Below are 24,537 nucleotides of genomic sequence, written 5' to 3'. Positions count from 1 at the left end.
GTTGTACTGGGAACTGCTGCTCTTAAAGGTCCAGGCTGCCTTTACTGCCTGGCAAGGACAGCGTTATCCTCCAGCAGAGCAGGAAAAGAGGGGAGAGAGTTTCTTCTTTATAATAATTTATATTCTGATGATTTTATTGGTTTATTTGTATTGGCATATGTGTAGAAAGCCCTGTCATGCAATTCATTGTGTTGTACAGAGCCTGAAAATGATCCAGTCCACAAATTGCTTACAATATTGAGTAGATTTTAACCTCTCACGTTACTGATTGAGAACTGAAGCCCTCCAGGAATGCAAAGCAGAAATACAGTATGGGTATCGCAAGCAACTTTTGTAAGTGGTTATAACCCCCTCCTCAACCCCGCAGGTCACCTGGGTGCTTCAGTCTCTGGGGCACCTTGATGGTAGCACCCATGCTGAAGCAGCAAAGCAATAGTTCAAATTTTGATAGGGATTTTACATCGTTGACACTCATGTGGCCTGGATCCCTGTAGGAAGTGACTTACGATTGAGCACTACTAATCCAAGCCAAGGAAGTCACTGATTTATTGGCAGGGGTTGGCAACTGTTGAATTAATCACACCGCACCAAGCTACTCTTTGTGGCTGGTACCAGACCTCCAAAGCAGCAAGGTCAGATTTGCAAAGTCATTTAGCTGTCTAAACCCCCTTGGGTTCAAAGAGAAGCCCTGTCCTTCGGCAGCGAGGATGCTGCTCCTGAAGAGCATTGCGCTCCCTGAGCCTGCTATGCCTTTAAGGACTTGCCTCCAAAATTAGTGATAAGGAAAAAGCAAGCTAGTGCAATATGATGAGATTTTTTTCCCCCTTCCAACAGAGAGCTTCATTCGATTGCTCAGCAATAAAACATGCTTCCGTGGGTGTGCTGAGCAGGAGGTCCAGGAGCACTGAGCTGTGCCACGAAGCAGGCAGCCGGAGCAGCGGACGGGGCACACGCTCGAGGAGATGAGTCAGCTGAAAGGAAAGCGTTTTTTCCTACTCGTGTTTGCCCTTCACATGCTGAATCTCTGGGGCAATGGACATAACGCCCTACCCCTTCCCCTGAGCCTACGAAACAGCCTGAAGCATGAGAAACACCCAGGCACAGGGAAAGGAACTGGCATAGCCCTTTCTAAGTGTTTCCCGTGTCTGTGTTCCCACAAATGATGGAGCTTCTTGGTTCTCCCATGGACCTTCTTCTGCCCCACACCTCTGCGAGACCTGGCCAGGCTTTCACCTCTGTCCCGATGCTCTGCCCCAGCTGCCAGGCTGCTGCAAGGAAAAACCCACCAGATTTGTTCAGTCTTCCACTAACACGGGGACCAAAGAAGGACACAGCTTGCAAACAAGCCAGATCCTGGGACGGTTTCTTCTGACCATCTGTGTTGCAAACTGCTGGTCCGTACTATAAGAAGCCCCTTTTTCTTCTGCAATCCCCTACAGGGTCAGTCATTAACATTTAATTTCCCTATAGGATGGGGGAGCGTCATGCGCTGTAAGGGACTATTGCACGCATGCAGCCAAACGCGTATGGATGCGTTTGACTCTGGGAAGACGGGGATTTGGGGAACTCGCTGTGCCTCTATGAAATACATTGTGAACGTGCAGAATAGCTTTTATTAACTATAAATTGCTAGTTATAGAAAGCTGCACACATTGCATAACAAATAAAAAAGGGTCAATGAGTTATTGTATTTTTAAAAGCCTTAGTTGCAAAATATTAGCGCATACAAATAATCAGGACAACTGCAGTGATTAATGAATTTTTTTACTTTGGGGATACACATTGTAATTTGGAGAAAAAACAGCTGAATAGTTGTACTTCACAATTCTTGATTTTTCTATTTAATTGTAATTCACTTATATAATTTACTTAATTATAAGTGCATAGTTGTAATGCTTCCATGATTTGTACATAAAGGAACATCAAGCATCATCTCAAAGGGCAAAGCGATTACATTTGAGTAATTTCTCATACTAAAAATCGTAACCTTTAGGTATCTGATTAAGATTCATCGTTTCTCCTTATATCAATATAATTAGTATCATTGCAAACACATCCTCAATAGAACAGATATGTTTCAGAAAAATAATTCTGCACATGTATTTGAGTTCAGCCATGATAATTAATGTGCAATAACACTCAGAGAAGAGTAGCACTCTTATGAGAGGAGCATGTATTCCCAGCAGTCTGCTGCTGGCTGAGAGCAAACAAAATGCATGGGACATGCTTTCAGTTCAAAGAAATACTGCTTTTTGGTTATGTCACTGAGAGAACAGGAGTCATGTAAAGTCTGAAACAAGACAGAATTGTCCGCTAATATTTCTCATCATCAGTTTTAGGCTATAAATAGCCTGTCCGTAAGTATGGGCACAGAGCGGCACAGGCATGGGACTGTCCGACTGCCGCGTGAGAGGGTGTTGTGAATGCAAGACCAAAAAGGACAGTCTTATGGCTTAACTGTAGCAAACAGCACTGCATGTCTTTGTTTTTCTGGCTATTGAATTCTAAAAATAATATGGTATTCATTTAAGAGGTGGGTATGATTTTCCCCACGTGACAGCGCAAATTAATAAATAAAGAGGCATACAGCTCCATCACTCTGCCCTGCTACTCTGGGTGTATTTGGAAAAGCTTTTAAGAGATGAAAGGAGTACAGAACGGGCAGAGTCTGCTTCCAGCTAAGCACAAACAGAAAGGGAGTGATTTGATTGAGCTAGGAAGAAATTATTTGTACCCAAACCAAAAAGAGATGCAGGAGCCATTGTGAAAAATCAATTTCTTTTCCAGATCCATGCTAATATGTTCTGCCTTACACCGGTGTAGATGGAAAGAGAAAGCTTAACCTTTAGGCGTTTGTCAAAAATAGGGGGAAGGATTGCATGTAATGCCACTGGATTGAATTATAATTCAGGCAGTGAGTTAAAACAGAGACAACCTGCTTGTATTGATGGGTACAAATTTCTTGTCTAGTGTCATATGGAATTTCTCTTTCAGTGTTTTCTCCATTTCTTCATCTGCAAGGATTCTGATTTCCACCAGATCCATATTATCCTTATAATTGTACTTTATCTCAGTGAGTTTCCACCCCACCAGAGCCCGGACACCGTCGGTGGTCTGCAGGCTGCAGATAGACTTTGTCACAAACAGCGAGTCCGGCGCTGTCTGCAGGTGGGCGTTGCAGGCGCTGAACTCTTCGATGTCTCGTGGCTGAAGGGTAAAGAGATAAACCCGACGGCAAACTTCTTTTTCCACATTATGGGAAGTGGAGACGCTTTGGTTGGGAATCCACTGCTTCCTTTTCACCTTCTCGAGGTACCAGACCCCGCTCTCCTCCAGGAAGCGAAAGACCCCGGGAGTCTGTGGCTGGTCTGTCCCCGAAATCAGCTCCATCGGCTGCCACATCTGGTAGGCCATCCCAAACCCGCCATCCACGATGTAGGATTTGTCATCCAGCACCACTTTTAGCAGCAGATGATCGATTTCATCTGCATATGCGTCATACTCCGGGACATAAACTTTTGATCCCAGAAGGGTGACGTCGTAGCCGAGGGTTTTCAGCACCCAAGATAAAAGATAGTTGTTTTCCATGCACCAGCCCCCCCGTTTCTTCCTCACTATCTTGTTGTAAGTCGCTTCCAGGTCCAGCTCAATCCTTTCCCCACAGTGGATGCTGAGGTTTTCAAAAGCGACTGCTCGGATGTGGTGCTGGAATATATCCGTCAAGGTAGCCAGGTCCAGCTTATCGTAGGAGCCCTGGTAAGAAATTCTGGCGAAATACTCCTTGATGTCCATGCTGCCTCTGAGAGAAGGGTGAAAAAAAAACAGGTTGTGTCAGAATTGATGGAGGGATCTTCCCCATCCCTTATAACGGGGCACTCATCAGTATGGGCAGCCTGCTCAGAAGAGGGGCAGGATTTGACTAATGGCCCTATCAAAGGCAGCTGAGTGTGAGTATTAGCACCGAGGGAAGCCAATGGGACACTGCTGATGAGCACAAATGTTATTTTTAATTGTTTCTTTTACAGCTGTGACAAGAGGCTCCAGCTGTGATAAGCACATTTCAGTAGAGAGTTCCTGCCCAGCAAAGCTACAAATCTCCATAGGAAGGAACAAGAACAGTAGCAGCACTGTTTCCCCACTAGAAATTATAGGGACTGAGACTTCCCAGATCCGAACTGCTTTACTCGTGGTTTGACTCAGCAAAGCAGAAGTAGAAAACAAACCCTCCCACTCTTGCAGAGCAATCCAGAGCCTCCTCTGCAACCAAATCTGAAATAAATCTGCCCTGCCGTGGTACTTCCTTCATTATTCAGGCAGCCTGGTCTCACCTGCTCCTGCTCTCCGTGCCGGTGGTAGCAGATGTGACCTGGAGTGCAGAAGGAGGTTTTTAGGGCAGAAAAGGTTGTGGGAGGTTTTTTGCTGCGTCTGCTGTGATCCACCTCCACGCAGCATGGCTTAGCTCCCAGGCTCTGCTAATCACAGCCCTACACCAGCAGCAGGAGGAAACCAAGATTTGGGCCAAAACTACGAGTTTTCAGAGGGCCTCACGTTTTCTGACATCATTTTGGGGATTCACGTGCTCTGTCAGCTCGTAGTCTCCGCAGCGGTGGGTGGCTGCCCGTGGGAAAGGGACCAGGCATTGCCCTCCCCATCCCAATCGCAGCAGAAGGGCTCAGCAGGAGGCTGTGTTTCATGCGCACGGGGGTGGAAAGCAGCTCGAGCCCTCCCAGCCCGTGATGGTAAGGAAACAAGAAAGGGATTTTGATGTAGCCAAATACTTTTGTTATTCCTTCCCAGGCATCGCTAAATTTCAGACACCTCTGAGTATGGAGCAATGTTGTTCAGATTATTGACCTGAGAGGTTCCAAAATGTTCTCAAGTTCCTGTGTACGATTCTTAAGGAAAAATCGTAAGAAAAAGTCCAGCTGTTCCAACAGGATTAAATTCTCAATCTGATGAAAAATGGCACACACCAAACTGCATGGGAATTTTGGAAAGATACTTTCAGTATATAAACAAAGCAATGAAGATGAAAAATTTCCAGTTGGTGTAATATCCTGGCAGAAAGAGGGTGTCCCCGTTTGGCTTCCCACAGTTCCTAACCTTTAGGATAGAAACGTTACAGAACTCTGTAACTATTGCATTATGGCCATCGCCATGTCTCCAACATCCAACAAGGAGGCCTGAATGATCCCACATCGGGTTAAGAGCATCAGGTTATTATTCGGGGGATTCTCTTTGTTCAGCTTTTGGCTCGTTCCCAAGCTTTTCCCCAAAGCCCCAGAACTGCAGCTCTCTTCACTTTTGAAAACTTGGTAGAAACTTAGTTCTTGCCCTGTGAACTTTAAACCAGCATCGTCAGCAATGAGCTGCTTTTCCCTTTCTTTCACTTTGCCACAGCAGGCAAAACACGTATAGTAACCTTTACTTAAAGTGAAAACATTGGTGTGGGGGGTTTCTGGCTGTCTGTCCATCTCTTGCAGGTGTTTATAAGGCCCTTTCGACTCTGGTATCTGAAATAAGTCAGGTGGCACGAATGCCCGATCTGCTTGAGGCTGACAACTGAGTAAATAAACCAGCCTATCCATTACACCGAGCGGCTGAGCATTCCCCACTCTGCCGTTACACCATTTTCTGCTGTGTTTTGTCTTCAAACAGATTTAACTTCCTGGTTAGGGAGCACTCAGCTACCAAGATTCGGGGTTTAAAAAAAAGGCTTACCTGGAAAATCAGTTCAACCGCCAGTGTATCTCCAGGGTTTGGGGGGGATGGTTTTAGGCTAAGTGGTGTGGCTGGCTGTCCTTTACCTAGTGCAGACAGGGCTCGAGGACTGTTCTCCAGCTCCTCTTCAGGGGAATGTCTTTTCCCTCAACTTGCTTTCACCCGCCTCTGTCAGATTGCAAAAGCTGAAAAAAAAAAAAAAAAACCCAGAAGGGTGGAGCATGAGAGCTGTAGTGAGCAAGCAAAACCAACAGCACTGACTCAATACGCATGCAAAACCTGGTTGTTACTAGAGCAGAGGCTGCTTTGCATTTTCACTTGTTTCACGCTGCCCGCAGGGGCTAGCTTGGGCTGCGATGCAAAGGGTGGGGTTTTGTTTCAGTAGCTAGCTGAATGCGCTCAGGTAATATATATGTTTGTTCCCAGGTATTAGGTTACTCTTTGTTTGGAAATGTGGGGAAGAAATCCTGCATGCATTCAATCTGAGAAGGTTTTTGCACCATTTCTGAAACGCAGCAAGATTTTGGCACAGTAATTTGCACCGGCAACCCCCTTGCCCCACTCAGCACGCACGAGAACTTCGGCGCTGCCTTTGCTTAATTTGCTCTCTATGATTTATGCGCATTTTTTTATTACAGTAAACTTCATAGAATGTAAGAAAGCACTGGGACAGCAGTGTGTCTTCTTTGGTCTTTGCCCACAAGCAGCACCTGAGGATGTCGTGGTGGTGAAGACGCTATTGGCAAAGCGATGACTATGGAGTGCTAACACATAGGGAGCGCCATCCTTTCGGTGTGTTTCATACTGCTTTTGTATCTACAAAGTTTGCTTGCATTTTGCCAAGCTAACTCTTATTAATTCTCTCATATATACAGCTGGATTCTCTCCTGTTAGTTCCCCAACAGTAGTTCCAGTCCTTCACATTTAGTATCAATGGCGAGTTTCATTCAGACACTGATTTTTTTGAATAATTAGCAGAGATAATAAATCAGACCAAACAGAGATGTCTGTGGTAACCCATTACACAGCTCCACTCCCATATCAAAATTTGGCTTTTTATTATCCCATCAGTAGCCAGTGTTTGACCCCACAAACGAGAACCGATGCCCAAGCTGAGAGGCGCTGAAGGGAATGGATTACCTGCCCTCGTCGGGCTCCTCTGGGCAGATCCAATTTGGTACAAAGATAAAGTTCATATTCCCGGGTGGATCTTGCTGTACGTGGAATAATCCCTTTTCTTCCCACAGGCTGAGAGCCCCTCATTTTGACAAAGAGAATCCAAAAGCCAGGCAAGCAAACCCACAGACCTGGTGGGAACCGTACCGAAAAGAAGCGCCTGGACCCATCGCTGTGCAATGCGTGAGCAGACCCGGCCGTGCTCCTCGCCCAGAGTCGTCTGGGACCACAGATGGTGCCAGCAGTGGACACTTGCCGTGCTCCCTTGGGCAAATGTGTGAAGTGGTTGGGGATCTGCTCCAGCTAACTTTGGGGTCCCGTTAAGACACAACTGTTTTCTAACTAAGTAGGAGCAAAGCCCATTTCTTCTGGTACTTTGATACACGGCTTTTCTCAACTCCTCTCCCTATAACGTAGCTCTGATATTGAGCATTTTCTTCCCGTATCTTTCAGATTCTCATCCGAACTCGCTATCCTATGCCATCATTCCTGCATCACTCTCCTTTTTCTTCCCATCCTGCACATTTTGCTCCTCAAGCCATTAAAACCACGAGCTCTCATTGTCCCCAGTCGTGCCCAAGGTCATCAGAGGCCAAAACGCACTCAATGAGCACTAAAGGTAAGAAAAGGCTGATCTTGGCCCAGGAGCCTTGCCAAAGTCTGTTTGCATTTCAGCCCTGTGCCAGATCATTGAGGCTATTTCCAGGCTTGGTGGGGCAATAAACTGCAATCAGGGCTGCTGGGTAATGCGGCCGTGACGTGTCTGCGCCCTTCCCCAAAAGCAGCAAAGGGCAAAGCTCAGCTCGGGCTGGCTGGGTTGCGGCGAGTGTGACCACGGGGTGAAGGTACAAACGGGAATGTCCTCGGCAAGGATATTGCTCTCCACCGGGACACTGTAACACAGTTTCCCGACCCTGGCAGGAGCTGAAGCTGGTTGAGCTTTTTCAGAAGAGCCTCAATGTAGTTGCACTCGCTTTTATTTATTTATAAATTTAAACTGCCGACAGCATTTAATTTATTACTGAAATCCTTCTCTCATCCTAACTCTCCTGAGAGGCTACATCAAATATCGCTTCCTCCCCGCTTTAACAGAGTATTATATGCTGCAATAGTTGCCTGGGGAAATAAAAGCATAGGGTGCCCTGTTTGGGGTAATAGTCAAGTATCTGCTCACTGTTGAACAGCTCCTCTCTATAATGACCTCTGTGATGAGCTGTATAACAAAGCAAGGTATATTATATTATATTATATTATATTATATTATATTATATTATATTATATTATATGGATGCTTAATATACAAACTATATGGTATTCTACTTAACTATCTGGTTTTGGTGGAGAGGAGAGAAGAGAGACTTTTAAAGTCATAAAACAATTGAGGTGTTTTAAATGGAATTAGTATAAAATCTTAAATTCTTACACAAGGTCAGATTCTCCCATCCTGCTGAGCTCTGAGTCGCTGGAAAAGGAAACGCCGCATACCCTGAGCCAAGTGGCTGGCTCTAGCCTTTCATTTCCAAAGGGAATTTAATAGAGGTAGGCTGCCCTAATACAAGACTGGTAAATAATATTCACGGCCTATAAACATATTCATAATGGCAGAACTCCCTCATGCTTTATATACATTGCCTTCCTTATGTAATTATAGATATCAAATAGCTGCGGCTACCTATCTTTCTGGATTTGTGTCCGCAGCATCCATCACGTGCAGTTTTGGTGGTGTCCACCCCACCGGCCGAAGCATGAGCCTGCAACTACAGCAGCAACTTTGCCCATGGGACTACAGGAGGGAGTAGCTGTGCTGGCCATTGCTCGGCTTTTTCTTGGTGAGGAAGACACCAGATCTCAATTTTAGTGTTTCCACTATCTGAGGCATCTTTCTGAGGGCTGGTAAGTGTCAAAAATTATCTTCTCTGCTTATCTTTCCCCTGCCAATATGAGGTTTTTCACACGAGTCAACACCAAGGCTGTTAATGCAGACCGAGGAGACCACTTTGGTCTGTAGGGGCTTCCAGTCCTGAGGGTTTCAGCATAAATCTCTTACATGTAAGTGGTGGTAATGCAGTTAAATTCCATTACAAGGGGAACAATCAGCTTTTCTACATGAATGGCTTTAGAATGGCATAGAGGGTTTGAAGCAAAAAACCATTTTAAGTAACTGCTCTGATGAAAAACATGCCCATGCATCTGGCTGTTATTCTCCCATGAATCATGACAGCTGCAGTGGGTCACGTCGGGGCAGGATCCTCATCAAAGCGTGGTCACAGTGCCGTGGGGACACCCTATAGTTGCTTCTGCCACCCTAACATGAGGCTCCGGGGTGCATATTAGGAAGGAGAAGTTTTCTTCCATTTCACAAGCAATAATCACACCCTCAACATGCTGTTACCATCTCCACCTCATGGGCCACCTCTCCCGGAGACACCAGCAGTGTTGTCAAACTATGACAATATTGAGGAGAAAGTCCTGCAGATTGGTAAGCAGAGTCATGCTGGTTTCTCTGAACGTGCCGGTAGCTGGGTCTGCGAGGGCTGGCGAGCGGCTAGGGAGGCTCTGAGCCACAGTAGCAGTAGTTTTGCTGGCATCTGGAGACGAGGAGTGGTGGAAAGCACTGAAGAGGAGGATGAAGAAGACAAGGAGAGCGAGATGGTGTGTATGCACAAACGCTGCTTTTCCTGGTAGCTGGAGAAGGGGCTGGAGGAGAAGCCAGCAGCCTGGTTAACAGCCTGGGAGCTTTCTGTATGCAATTGCCCACCTTGCCCAGGGCTTCTGCGGCCAGTGAACTCTTTACCAAACATTTTGGGTAACTCAGGCTTTCACAGCAGCTCTTTGGCCAGTTTTGCCCTGTCCCCACTAGCTCCTTCATGAGAGAAATGCTCTCCTACCTGGGCTCACATACTTTTCCCGTTGCCCACCTGGTACATCCACAATCCCCATGGCCACGGACTCCTCTGTTTTTTCCTTCTGAAGGGTCCGGTGCAAGACAAGCTGTTCAGCAGTTAGCAGCCGTCTCCTCTGGAGGCTGGGGTGTGCAGGTACTGATCCTGGAATCAAAATAAACCAACACTCACTCTGCCACACTCAGACACATTTTTCTCATGCAGCACTCGGACGTGCCGGTAAGGCAGCACCAGGAGGTCAACTGGTATGGGCTGGCAAGGATGGGGGTCCCCCATCCCGGGCAGGGAAGGGAGCTCATGCAAAAGGTCGGCAGACCCCAGCCCTTGCCATGCTTAGTGTTTGGCGCAATGCACATCTGCAAGACACAGCTGCAGTTTGCACTCCTTTCTTCCGCATCGGATTTTCCCGCTCCTCAGCTCCCACAAGCGCTGCCCAAAATGCTCCTTACCAGACCGGCGGTAAGACAGCACCAGCGAGGTCACATGTAAGTGGTTTCAAATAAGAAATTCAGCTCGGCGGGAACAGGATCAGAAACCAAGTCTCCTCCCTGGGGCCCAGGGGCAGAGCCAGCGGCTTCCTCCCTGGCCCGGGCTACCTCTGGCCGCAGCTGCCCCCCGGCAGCCGCGGGGCTGCCCCCAGTCAGGGCACCCACCTGGCGAGCAGGAGGTGGCTGCGTGATTCGTCCCCACCGTGAATGTCAGCAAATGGTGGGTTTTTTCCTCCCCCTTCCTGAAAGTTCAAACCACCACGTTATCGTGCAGCGCTTCTACTTCCTGCGACGCTTGGCAGAGCAGGTCCATCCCACCGCAAGGCGTAAGGCCTTGGCTGCCTCCCAAAATCATCAGGGAGGTAGGGATTGCCTCTCAGCAGCCTCCCAGGGAGCTTGGACACCCAGCGTTTGCTTGTGCCTGAGATTTTACTTTTGCAACTTAACTTTGCAAGAAGTGCATGACCTCCCTCCCTCTCTCTCTGCATCTGACCATTGCACACACTGCCGCAAAAATATTCCAGTGCTTCGCAAATCAGTGTGTAATATGCACCCAGAGCACCTTTGGGGAGCCAGGACATTACTCTTTCTCTCTTCATTTCAATGTCCTATCTAGAAATTGGATATATTCTGTTTTACTGGCTTTTTGTGCAGATAAATGCTCCCACGATTAACCAGTTAATAATTGCCATCATGTTACGCTGCCCTTGCCGAAGGGAAGTACGACAGTGTAATATGTAATGGGGCATTGCCATCACTGGCTGGACCCTGAGACTGTTTCATTTCATGCTTTCTAATGAGAGCTGTTCATCACTCTGTCAAAAGCCTACTTTGGATATTTTCCAAACGGGAAAATTTGGAAATTTGGAAAAATTTGGTGCTGAAGTGCTGTTACAGAGGTGCAGCCAGGCAAAATAGGCATCCATGGCAGAGCCCGCAAACAAAGCAGATGGTTTATGGGGAAATACTCAGTTGCTAAAGACCAGCTTATAATTTTCTTTAATTTCACCACATTTTCACCATTACCAATAGCTGCTCAATAATTGCAGGGCAGTGCATTTTCCTGTGCGGGGACAGAAAGGCCTCATCTGAAAATAAAGATGTTATGTTGGTCTAGTCCAAAAATCAACAGAAGACATCCCGTTAAAATTAATTAGCTGATCATCTGTAAAAATTCTGTACTGTTGCTAAACTGTCGTGGTTTAACCCCAGCTGGCAACTCAGCACCACACAGCCGCTTGCTCGCTCCCTCCGGGGGAGGGCGGAGAGAATCCGAAGGGTGAAGGTGAGAAAACGTGTGGGCTGAGATAAGAACAGTTTAATAATTGAAATAAAATAAAAATTATTATTATTATTAATAATAATAATAAATTGTAATGAAAAGGAAAACAACGAGAGAGAGGAACAAAACTGAGGAAAAACAAGTGATGCAACTGCTCACCACCCGCTGACTAACGCCCAGCCCGTCCCCGAGAAGCGATTGCTGCCCCCCCCAGTTTCTATACTGAGCATGATGGCATATGGTATGGAATAGCCCTTTGGGCAGTTGGGGTCAGCTGTCCTGGCTGTGCCCCCTCCCAGCTCCTTGTGCACCTGGCAGAGCATGGGAAGCTGAAAAGTCCTTGACCAGTGTAAGCACTGCTCAGCAACAACTAAAACATCAGTGTGTTATCACATTATTCTCATGCTAAAGCCAAAACACAGCACTATAGCAGCTACTGGGAAGAAAATGAGCCCTATCCCAACTGAAACCAGGACACTAAACAAATACATCAAATAGCCTATGATCTAGGCGCACGTAATTCCACCCATTTAGGTATGACCTGCCTGCGCAAAGAGGATTCTCAAGTCAACAGTCTCTATCATTATCAGGCACATAAATGCCTGGGTATTCACACCTGTGTACCATATGCCAAAAATATCGTTGCAAGATATTTTTAAGAGGAATATATTCCCAGCTAATCAATAGGTGCACTGACTAAAGGAGAGTTATAGATGTGTATGAATACAGTGGGGAAAAATGAAAGTTCACTCAGCCCTCTGAAATTCCTTTGGTGAGCTCACGCTTGGGATAGCAGAGACGTACTGATGAAACACTTGTAATATCCCTGCAACTGGGATATGAAGCAACAGAAAGAATATCTCAAAGGGAAATATTCCTTAATTTTCCTAAATGGAAAATATCTTGGCTTTATAATTCATATGTTCTCCATATAGTGATCTAATTTATATTACTGGACAAGTTATATATTTTTATATATATTAGGTCTGGAAAAAAACAATCTTTGTATATGTGCCTAAACGCAGCAGCAGTCACCATTTATGCACAGTTATTCTTGCAATGAACCTACCAAGCCCCATCCTCAGCAGGGTTAAATTGTCCTTATTCCACCGAGGCCATGGAGCAATGCCACTTGCACTCGCCTGGCTTTGAGCCTGCTCCTCCAAAAAGCTCCTCCAAAACAAAGCTGTTGTTTCAGTGAAAAGTCTCTCATTGACTTCAGTGGGAATTTGGATCAGCCCTAATTCAGGCAATCAGCCTGGAAACATGCAAAGCGGGAACAATTACACGAGTTCTGTCATTCCCATTACTCAGATTTATTTTTTTTGGAGGTAGGTGGGAGGGAAACCTTTTATCTCAGTGAAGAGTAAGAAACAGAGTACAGTGACAGCAAAGGAAAAAAAACAACTGCGCCTTCAGAAAACACATATTCATTACAATGCGCTAACATGCATCACAGAAATAATATGTTTGCGATGACAACGTATTCCCTCCATCCCATTGCTGAATCAGGAGTGCAGTGAGGGAAAAGAAAGGAGAGATGCTCTGGATTCAAAATGCTCCCCCAGACTTACCTTTATTGGGGGTTTTTTGGCTGTGTGGGGGAGAGGCTGGAAGTTGTGGGAAGATTCAGAAGCAAGAAGATGCTCCTGTGGGGCTCTTCATTGCTTCTTGGCAATAAATAGCCCCACCACAAATATTATCAGTGTCGGGCACGTCCATGGAGCTGGGTGTTTACAGAGTGAAAGGTTTTTCCTGGTGTAAAAGGCAAAGGCGGTAGAGCAAGTGTTCCTGTGGCATCCCAGGCTCCGGAGCTCTTGGCTTTCCTTCCTGCTGCACACTCGTGGGGGACACCGGTGTGACTTCTAAGCGGCACTGCAGGGACTCGTGGACAAGTAAAGGCCCTTTTCACATGTTTTTTCCACCTCCCCGTGCACCCACAGCTGGTATATACAGCACAAAGTAATGTGCACCACATACGGGTGTATGGAAAAGAAGAGAGACAAAAGTATTCACACCTGGAGCAGGGGGGGGGCAAATGGAGCTGGGAGATATCGCCTGTGGTTTTGCTGGCTGGCACCTGTGGGGTCATGCCTGAGGTGACTTAAAAATTAGAATTTATATTCCCACTTTTAGGTAAGGCACAGCATTGAAGAAGCTCCCCAGGTGGAACGCGGCTGACATGCAAGGAATCCATGGCACGGGAGTTGCCTAGGCCTGCACCCTTAGGTGTCGGTAACGCCAGGGAACTTGGTGTGCTGACTCTACGGGGCGCTGCCCGGAGGGTGGAGCGCTGTGGAGATACCGCGGCCAGGCTCTGCGATAATAGGGGAACTTAAAGGTGTCATGGAACTGATAAACTGCGTATTTATTACCCCGGGCCAACAGCCTGCCACGTTTTTGACAAAATGCTGCTGTCCTTTTGGTGAACTTTGCTCATTATAACATCATTATAGTACCAAAACACACCTCCATCCCAAAAGCTACCCGCCTCCAAGGTGCGACCACCCCTCACTGAGCTTGCGCACTGAATTTTCCTAGCTTATACCTTTAAAAGCGAAGCGAGAAAACTTTACACCAATCCTAAACAAAGGTATGTATGACTAGAGTCACTCAAGCTCCACCTGAAAGGTGAAAAATAGTATAAAATAGCTTAAGAGAAAGAGACTGTTAGGGAAGACACCATCATGTACCACTCTGACGTTTGGGATCAGTCGACGGGCTGAGCCTCTCTTCCCCCCCATCGGGACGCCTTTGGGTAAGAGTCGAACACTTGGTTATAGCAAGTGCCTCCGCAGAAAACTTAGAAATCTGTCTATATTTATAGAGTCACTTTATTATCTTTAACGCATTTATGTCCGGCCGTGTTACTCATATTCTTGATATACGTGTTGTGTCCAGCCGTGTTATATATATGTTTGTGTCCAGCCGTGTTATTCATACTCATATTCTTGGTATTTGCATGTGCTTTGCAGACAGGGAATTTATCAATTTCTGTAATCCGGTAATCCGGTAATCCAAAGAATCTGTGTGTCTACTCTTCACTGCTCTGGCCGTGATAGTTCCTTCAACACGACCAGACTGGGGGGTGTAAAAATTAATGCCGTCGCCTTAGCGAAAGCCCTGAACTACTAAGTGGCTATACACACAGTCCTTAGAAAATAAACCGTTGACCAGGTCTGAGACTAAGACTGGACCTAGCCGCACCTAGGCTCCTCTCTGAGAAGGAGTTTAGAAAGCAAGGGGGTCCTGTCTGAACCTCGTGACTCAACGGGAGGGTTCCCCCCCGCCACTCCTCAGACTCCTATTTGTATGCGACAGTAACTCTTAACGCAACAGCACCCTACGTGCTGGTGTACCCAAGGAGGGGTGGAAGGAGGAACGCAGCCCTCCAGGGCTTTGGGAAGGGCTGAAAGCTGGGAAACAGATTTGAGATACGGACAGTGCAGGGAGCGGTATTCTGGAGAGCAGAGTGGGGAAAGAAATTCACTGTTGACAGGTAAATTGTCATAGCTGGTGGGATCTAAAATCACATCCGCTTCTGCATTGCTCCGTTGGGAACTGAGTGAATCTTGTAAAAAAAAAATCAGGTTACTGAATCTAATCATCTTCCAGGAATCAAGCTATGCCAAGAAGCAGCCCTTTCCCAAAACCCAGCTCCACGCCTCCTGTGCTGCCCCAGGGCTGATACCCACAATATTATTATTTTTTTTCCAGCAAAGACCAGTTTGATCCTTGATCATCTGAACTGGTGAATGGCCTTTGCTGTGGGATGATGAACCTGATTAAAGTGACATCGACCCTGTGCATTTTCATCCCATAAGGTAAAAGGCAACTAATTTCCATGCAACAGCGATGGTACGTTCTTTTCCTCGTCACACCATGGCAAATTGATGCTACGTCTAGGTCAGTGTTTCCTCTTAGTCAGATGCTGAGGATGCCAGCATGCTGGAAGATTGTCATCCGCCTTTCCAAACCTTTATTTAATAGGAGCTGTGGTATGAAATTCTGGTGAAATAGTCCCTGAAAAATAACCACCTGCTTTTTAAGCGGCTGGAGGCACATCTCTGCTGCTCCCCTGTTTAAAATAAATAGACCTATCACGGAGAAAAGCCCACGGTTCAGCCGCACACCGTGAAGTCCCACAGAGACCAAACCCAACGCTGAATTTGTCAATTCACACTAATGTTATTTTTAATTGCTTTCTCGGCAGTTGTGCTCAGAGCCTGCCTGGTGCCGGGCACTGCGCCTCGTGTTTCATCGCAGCTCCTGCCCAGTGCAGCTCGCGATCCCCCCGGCCAGCGCAGACGGAGACAGATATATTGTTGACAAATATAGTGTTGTCGCTGGGGCTGGAGACTGGGACCCTGAACCCGGGCAGGTGCTGGAGGGACGTGCCTTCACCTCAGGATAGCTTTCTGCTAAAACATCAGAGCTGTGCAAACCCTTTGGGAAATTTTCGAGACGTAGCAGGACTCAGCGGCCGGCCGGGAGAGCAAAGCGGCTGCAATGCCGTTTTTCCTCCAATTTCCAGCTTTCATGAGAGGCACCAGGCGCTCCCCAGCCCTGCAGGGAAGATGGGGTGAGCAGGTCTGTAAACCCTTCAGCGAGCAAACCCCATCCCCTTCATCACCCATGAAAGCACTAAGCAACCTCACCAAAAGCAATCGCCGGTCCTCTCTCAGCTGTCTTTCGCCAGGTCCTTACCCACTTTGCAATTATTCTTCTAATTCCTGCCTATGCCAGCGTAGCTAATAATTTTCCAAACAGTGTCGTATCGAAAGCTTTGCTGAAATGCAGCACCTGAAGACCCAGTACACATTTCTTCCTTCTAGAAAATCACCTACCTAATCATAGAAACCCAGTAGTTAATTTGGGCTACCATTTTTAATAAACCCGTTCTGTTGTTATTGCTCACAACAGTCAGAGGCAGCCATAGCATCTGATGTGCCTGAATCTGTCTCTCCCTTTTATGCATGTATCTGAGGCGTATTCCCCAGCAGCATCTGACATCAGATGGTGGGAATGTATATTCTGCTTTCAGCTAATAATTGAGAGACTAAACCTGCCTGGCTGCTAGGGACTCAAGGGAAGGGCTCAGAAATTGGCTGGGAGCTTCCTCCTCAACTTTCATCGAAGCAGCTCTTGAATGTTTCATCATAAGAAAATTTGACTGCATATTTATATGGCCACAAAGATACCCAGTTTAAAACCACAAAATCAATTCACCAACTGCATCAGTTATCTCTCTCTGTTGCTACTCCAGCTAGCCCGGCTGATTCGGTTTTCATCGCTTTGCACAAGGAAGACATGCATAGGCAATGCCCTGCCCCATCCTCATCAGAGAAAGCGTTTCTCGTAGTTGTTTGCTCAGTAACATACCATTTGTTCATACCGAAGGCTTCAGCTACAGCAGGGTACTTCAGCAGGACAGCAGAATTTAAGCCCAGCCTGACCAAGTGGGCATGACTGTGGTCAGACTGCCCATCTGATATGCAAAACCAGAAGAAAAATCCCTTTTTTTTAAATCGGTCAGACTGCCCATCTGATATGCAAAACCAGAAGAAAAATCCCTTTTTTTTAAAACGATGTCATCGGTCAATCAGTAGCCTGGAGTAGAAAACACTCAATCTAAACATCACGAACCCAGTGAGTTCCAACTGCTGCCAAAAGCAAACCCAAATCCTGCTTTGATTCAAGATGTAAACCTGAATTGTAGCTTTGATGCCCAATTGGTATTCTCTCTTTATTTGGTTTTTTCCTTCAGTGCTGGTCTGGCGCTCAGGCAGAGCTGCTGCAGCACCGCATATTCCTACCACAGAATAGGGCTCATTTTGCTTTTCTCTCCCTGGGGACTAGCAAGTACTTTTCGAAGCTGCACATCATTTTATTAGTTCTATTCCCAGTCTCCAAAACGTCAAGCTTCTTTTATATGAATGTGCTGCAATTTAGTACCATCAGCAAACTCCGCTGAAACAGTGAGAAACACAGACCTAGCAAAGATCCCTGCGGAAACCCCCCCACAGCCCTTCCCCAGCGCCGCACTTTCCTCTGTATCATCCCCGCAGCACTTTAATTCACATAATCTACCCTCATTTGTAACCCACCTCATTCCCTGGCCTTGGTTAACGATCTGATTTTGTGTGTTATGTGTTTATAATGCTGTCTAACAATAAATGTTTTATTTTTTCACTGGTAGCACCTTTGTGAAATATTTATGATCACTAGATGTCACTGTAATTTTACTCTGTCTCCAGCCCTACCGAACCAATGTGATTCCTGGGCTCTAATGAGCTCGCTTTAAAATCCTTTTGAAGAATTTATTAGTGATCAGAAAAGTACCCAGCTGCTACCCTGATGGAGGGTTTCCTGGGGTGGGAAGGCAGAACCGGCCTCGCTCCGGGCTTTGGCCGAGTTTTTATGGAGAGTTGTTAGGCTGTGGTGGTGTGAATAATGCAAAACCATGCAACTTTGGAGCCAAGCGCTCACACACGTGTGTGTGTAAATGCCACGCGTGGCTGCACACACAGGTTTCTGCTCAGCACATGAAAGTCCTGTTAATTTTATGCCGAGTTATTAAATCCCTCCGGTGCATGCAGGCAGCAAAATGTGTGTGCAGACACGCACCGCCCTGGGCCGTGTGCGGTTCACCGGGGCTGGCACATCTCTAAGGCCACTGTTTGACTGCAGATTTCCCTGTAGCTTTAATGACCAAATGTCCTTACAATTTTGTGGTTGTTCTTTAATAATGCCCCCACTTCTGTCCCAAGCACACGGCTCAAATTCCTTCACCGTCATCTGAGCACTCCCATCTCCTTCCTTTTCGTCCGATCATTCCATTCCTACTGTAACTTCAGTTAATCACACAGGTTTTAGGACTCAGAAATGTCTGTAGAAGCATCTTGCCTTTTTCACTTGCCTTAAAAGATTTTACAGAATGTATTTCTTCAAGGCCAACTCAAATCCACACTCCCTGTGTCCTGAATTGTTGATTTCTCCATTGTACTCAGCCTTTGGGATACAACAATTTAAATATTATAGACCACACTCCTGAATAGGCACACAGGGGATTTATTTTTTTTTTAATTGGAAAAAATTCACCACTGAAATTAATGGAAACGCCCGCTTAAAAATCATTTGTCTCCATCTGACAACATTATCCAGATCAGCAGAATACGTCTTCACTCTGTACTCCGGCTCCCACTGGGGAATATGCCAAAAGCAGGTCTTTCAAGAAAAATCAGTTATCAGGTGTGCAGCGTGGAGGCTCCTAACGCTGCGCTGGCAGCCGAGCCCAAGGAACCAAAGCTCTTTGCTGGCATCTTTTGGCGAGCACGGAGAAAGGACCGAGGGCCACGGCTGTCTCCTTGCCCCATAGTGGCAAGAGATGGGTGGCAGAGCCTGGCCATGTCCAAGGGAGCTTCACAGCCGGGAAAAATAAGATCTGCTGTGAAGCACTTACACAGAGCCACAACGGTACAAGGGGTGCTGGGGTGACGTCCGGTGGGTAGAAGCTAATTGCAACGTCTGAAGCAACATTTCCCTTTGAACTAGTCCACATTGACTTTGTAGCGGTCTAGTCTGGTGGCAGCAGGTTTTTAAAGGCTCATGGGTGCCTGCTGCTCCTGCAAGTGGTAGCAAGAGGTGGGCTGTCTGGGCAGGGGGTAACGCCACAAATGCAAGGCACCTTCTGGCTTGCTACTTTCACCCAAATTACACGGCCTGTCCACCTCTATTAATCCCAACATCTTGGCTGCTCTAATACATTACATTCTGGTATCGACAGCATCTCGTTTTTGATGCAGCTTTCTATTCAGGATTCATTAAAAAGAGCCTAAATGAGCAATAGTGCTTCTGGACAAGCATTTTATTTCTCCGTGGAGCCACCAGAGGAGCTTTGTTGGTTCTCATGAGGTCAAACGCCTTTCATCTTCTGCACCAGCCACGGCCTAAAAAGTCCTAAATTTTCTTTGAATTCTGTTGATCAGTTGAAGCAACACAGTCCTCCCTTTAGAAACTCTCCTCCACACCTCGCTCAACGAGACGCACTGCATTTTGCCTCGTGAGTTACAGCAACACAGGAACCAGAAGTTAAAGAGACTTTTAAAAGTTTTGCCACTGAATTTAGACGAATGTTAGGGCTATACCGCTAATCCTAAAAAATTACTGGGAACGTTGTTAAGTACAACCACATCTATGTTAGATTAGTGGCCCACAGACAGAAGTATCTCCTTGTTAATTGGAGACCCATTAGTCCTGGGTTAAAGCTAGTATAGGGTCACCGGTGTTTTGCCTGGGGCAGGAGGAGTGGGTTTGGGATGTGTTGGGTGCAGCACCCCAGCTTTGCACCCACCCACTTGTCAAGCCCAGAGCCCAAGTTCCGATGCCCGTGATGGACACTCGCAATTGCACCAGCTGTCCCGTTGGGTTCTCCTGCCAGGAACAGCAGTGAAAGGTCTTTCATCAAGATAACTGGTAAAAAAGGTAAGGAGGGACAGAGAAACCAAAGGACCAAAGAGACTAACTAATGAAAATGACATCATGACATCCTGGATCTATTTTCGTATATATAGCAGATTCTTCTTAAGGAATTGCATGAATTTTCTTGTTTGTTTTGAAGGGTTATAAATTACCTAGAAGCCTGGTTGTGCATACGTAAAAAGTGTTGAAACAGTTGAATAACAGGTGTGACAACTTTAAGCCCCATTTAACCATGGGCAATGCCCTATACATAGAATCTCTGTCCAGGTCATTAACTTATTTCAACAGAATTCAAATCAATCAGGAACCCTTTCAACAAAACCCAACATAAACCATTGTCAGTCCAAAGTGAGGGACTGCATATTTTTAAGAGTTAGCACACATTTCATTTCATCGGTTGAAAAACAGATTAATATTACATGGAAAACAGTTCAAAACAAGACTAAAGTTATGTGGAACACGCTTACATAGACATTACTGTAAATCATATTTTTAAACAGATTTAATCTTTGTTTATCCGGAAATACCCCAGAAGACTAACTTGAACAATACAGGGCTATGAATTCATAGCACAGATTAGTTAAAGCAGATGGTGAGCTTGTGTGGATACGCTCCGTCAGAGAAAACGTGGCCATAATTGGATTTATTTTAATTCACTTATACTTTGACTACAGGAGAAATGCTGGTAAAGTTCCTCAAGGAGACAAGCCCTGAGGTTAGGGCTTTCAGGGAGCTGCTGGTTTCCTTGCTCTCAACTCTATTTTGAAAATTGGGCTTAAATGCAAAAATAACATTAGGTGCTTATAAATGAAAGTGAATCTCCAGTCTTAAAACCTTTATTCATGGTCAGATCTTGCCTCCTTAATTCACTCTGACTAGCACTTTATGCAAGCAGCCCTGAATGAAATGATACTCCCCACAAAGAGTATCTCACTTACCAAAGTGTTTTGCACAGTCTAGGCTAATGCCGGGAGCGGGAGGGCATATCGCTCACCTCCGGCAGTTTCAATTTTCACATGCTTCGCAGCAGAGAAAGGAGACAAGTTCCCGTCGGGAGGTGCCGTCCCTGCCACGCAGCGCAGAGCTGGGGAAGGCAGGCGACAGCCCTCGCCAGCCGCATCTTCTGCTGCCGCCTTGGCTGTGCCGCGTTCCCACCTCTGCAGCCTGCCTCCCTTCAGGGGTTTTCTTTCCTCCTCTTGGTTTGCAGGCTTCTTGTATTCCCACGCAGCCTAGCTGCTACCTGGATGGTACCTAATCATCACTTTTAACGCGGGTTCTTGCTAAAAAGAAGGCGGCTTGCTTTTTCCACCTCGGAAGGTGCTGGTGGTCTGAGTCTTGACTTGCTGGAGGATCTGTGCAGTGGCTGGGAGCGCTGTGCCCCAGCCAGAAAGGGGTAAGGGATTCGCTTCTCTCTGTACTGAGCTGTAATGGGTGTAAATATATCCAGTAATTACAGGCATGTTGCTATGCAAACACATAATAAATGCAACTCTCATTTCCTGATGAATTTCCTTATGGGCCACCCACATTACTAGCTGGACCACATGTTGCATTGACTGGCCATGCTGGAACCTGCCAACCACATCATCACAAGCCTCAGTTTCCCTTATAATTTCCCAAATGTTCTCGTTTTCAAACTGCCCCAGCAAATCGTGAGCACAGGGTGCGTGCAAGCTGCTGACCAGCTGCCAGCGACCCACAGCCAAGCCGGCTGGATGGCCATGGGAGCACATGGAGATGTGTGGCTGCAGAGGCAGACGGTGTGTGTGGGGAGGAATGACCTGCTTGTAGATACACCTCTGGCAACTGTTTATTTCACCACATTTAATTGATGCTAGCTCTTTTTTGTGTGTGTGCTTATTCTATGTTTTAGTCTGAGAAATAGTGGCTGGGTGAGGCAGTGCCCGTTAACAAAAGGCTATGGTTGCCCGCTGAAGTATGGAGAGCACACCATCAGAAACACAGTGCTGCCACGCGTGCCAGCCTTGTCCCCGGATTAGTCACGCCGAAATTATTGTTCATTTGTTTGAGCAGAACCCAAATACAATTTCACTCGTTCATCACTACAAAAATCGAAGTGTGTTTCCCCATTCAAGGCACAGAGCGGAGAGCAAAGGGAAAAGACCAACCTGGCATCTGTGCTCAGGCTTACAGTGTGGGTAACCCTTCCCTGAACCTGCCCTGGGGGAAACAGCTGCCAAGAGCCCTCCAATACACAGATGTTGCTTCCTTTCTTTTTTTTTTTTTTGAAACATTTCCTCAGCCATCCTTATCTACATACCTCTGATATATATTGACAGTAGCCTGTTCTTGCAGGCTGCACGCCCCATGCATCTAAACTCAAATCACATCAATGTTTCTTGTCTAAGTACCAGTTCTACTTGGCACGAAATCAGTCTGTATTCTAGCACCCCACCCCAAACCTTCCAGCTTCACAGAATATTTCTTTTTGTGTTTGCTAATTAACACATAATGCCATATTACTTTCCTTGCAATTAGCTTTTCAAAATATTTCTGTAATTGGCCTAAATTTCTCTCACTAGACAGCTGCAGGCTAACATTCCTGTGTTACATTCCAGCAAGCAGCCAGTGTGTGGGTGCTGGGGAGTGCATCGCCCACGGAGAGCGGGGCGGTGGGACAAGGGAGGCTGTCCTAAAGGAAAACAGGATTTGGGGGGCAAAAGGCTGCTTTGGTGATGTTACCTATTTTTGGTCTCTCCAAAGCACCCCAGGTGCTGGGTATGGCCAGGAACATGAGGATGGCAGGGGAGCATGATGACGGGACTGCTTGGACAGCTGCGCTCTTCCAAGAAATTCCAGCAATATTGTCATTGAGCAAGATGGGGAGGTCTCTAAATTCAGGTTGTGTAAGTCTCTCGGTCTTGAAGGGCTCACTATTTCCATCTCTATTTTGTGCACAGCATGCTTAAACGTGCAGAGCAAAGGTATTCTCACCTCTACTATCACTGCGAATTCCCAGCAGCCACTAGATGTCACCACGATTTTACTTGCTTTCTAGTCTGTACCCAACCGGGGACCATAAGAACATAGGAAAATAATTAATCATTAATAATAAAAAAGTATTCACCTATTACAATGAACACAGAGCTCAGAGAAGGGGGGAAAGTGACCCAGACTCTGCTTTTGTGTGTGCCATCCCTGAGAGTATTTAGACAGAGCACCTGTACGCATGGATACAACTTTCAATTTGTCTCTTGATGGCAGAGGATAGTTTGATATTATAATCATCGAGTTTCTCCAGCTAGGCATCCGGCTAAAACTTACTTTTGTTAATGCATTTATCAGACCCCTATTGAATTCTCCAACCTTGTTAGCTTTAAAGTTGTCCCCCCGCCATGGTAATCCTGCCCGGAGAGAAGCAGCTAACGGAGAGCAGCATCACCTGGGCAGTACAGTGGACAAGGAAAGATTTGGGGCTGAGATGAACCAAATGGCTCCACATGCAAACAAACCAGCAAAGCCGTTTCTGGGAATACTTCTGTCTCCAAAATGTGTGAAGCCGTAGGAAAACAAAGGGCTCCAGCGACCAGTGCAGCTGACACTCATTTTCATTAACCTTCACTGGTTAATTATTAACCTGTAACCATGCCATCCATAATCTGGAGAATAAAGATTAGAAATGCTGTTCATAATCCCATGAGGCTCCACTTCCTCTCTCACCTCACAGGCACAAAGTCACATAAATGCAGCCCCAGGCTGAGGTGGGATTTTGGCAGCCCACTGCAGGCTCGGTCAGCGCTGGCGCCCGATCGCAGCGTCCCAACTTCCACACCTGTGCCACCATAAAATGCAGGAAACCTCCCCAGATATGTGCTCAAACACGTGATGCACAAAGCAAGTTGTATGTGCAAATCCTACCAGCTACGTGCTGAAGCCTCCCGTGGTGGCGGCACAGCCCATGCCGTAGCCATGCCGAAGCCTAAAAATCAATCTTTGCTTTTGGTGATTGTCTCTCTCTCTAACACTAAGAAACTGGTGCTAGTTCATGTGTCTGTCCATTAGACATTGAACTTAAGGTCTGACTTTTAAGATATTTAGATACCAAATTGAGCAGAATTCTTTGCTTTTTCTTAAAATCCCTGGTCTCCAACTGTTGGATTTTTTAAACACAGACATTTTCATAGTCCTACCCCACTGGCCTAATACTAGCAGAAGGCCTAATGCCTGCCTGTTCCTCTTGGGCTGTTAAATTCTCCATCCAGCTCATCTCTTTTATCAGACCATTCTTGTCCTGTTGTTCTGCCTCTTCGGGCCCAAGAAGATGTTTGTGCAAGTTCATCCCCCTCACTTACACAAAAGCCCAGCAACATGAAAGTCCTTCAAAAGGAACTGAGGTCAATACCTCCTTTCCTAAATCATGCAGTAATTCAGCAGATCCCTGTGAGACTGTTTGGCTTTGGATAAGCCTTGAATGGCATAAATTACTGTAAAAAGGGGTCCCTTTCTGAATACATTTCCTTCAAGA

General features: G+C 46.3%; 2 protein-coding genes across 2 annotated transcripts in view; both read right to left on the bottom strand.

Moving 5' to 3' along the window:
• Window positions 1-1,690: 1,690 nt before the first annotated feature.
• LOC142414046 (arylamine N-acetyltransferase, pineal gland isozyme NAT-3) lies at window positions 1,691-5,886 on the bottom strand. Its single transcript, XM_075510899.1, has 2 exons — window positions 5,722-5,886; window positions 1,691-3,799 (listed from the first exon to the last, which is right to left on the bottom strand). The coding sequence occupies exon 2, from the start codon at window positions 3,790-3,792 to the stop codon at window positions 2,920-2,922; it is 873 nt and encodes a 290-aa protein (XP_075367014.1). The 5' UTR covers window positions 3,793-3,799; window positions 5,722-5,886; the 3' UTR covers window positions 1,691-2,919.
• Window positions 5,887-9,762: 3,876 nt separating this feature from the next.
• The window catches only part of HSD17B2 (hydroxysteroid 17-beta dehydrogenase 2), a 46,295-nt gene continuing 31,520 nt past the window's right edge, over window positions 9,763-24,537 (bottom strand). Inside the window, exon 6 of the mRNA XM_075511042.1 lies at window positions 9,763-9,944. Within this exon, the coding sequence (XP_075367157.1) occupies window positions 9,763-9,944 (182 nt within the window). The remainder of the gene's footprint in view (window positions 9,945-24,537) is intronic.

The sequence above is a fragment of the Mycteria americana genome, chromosome 8 (genome assembly GCF_035582795.1).
Source record: "Mycteria americana isolate JAX WOST 10 ecotype Jacksonville Zoo and Gardens chromosome 8, USCA_MyAme_1.0, whole genome shotgun sequence".
In the NCBI taxonomy this organism is placed as follows: domain Eukaryota; kingdom Metazoa; phylum Chordata; class Aves; order Ciconiiformes; family Ciconiidae; genus Mycteria; species Mycteria americana.
This window is presented reverse-complemented; position numbering and strand designations above follow the sequence as displayed.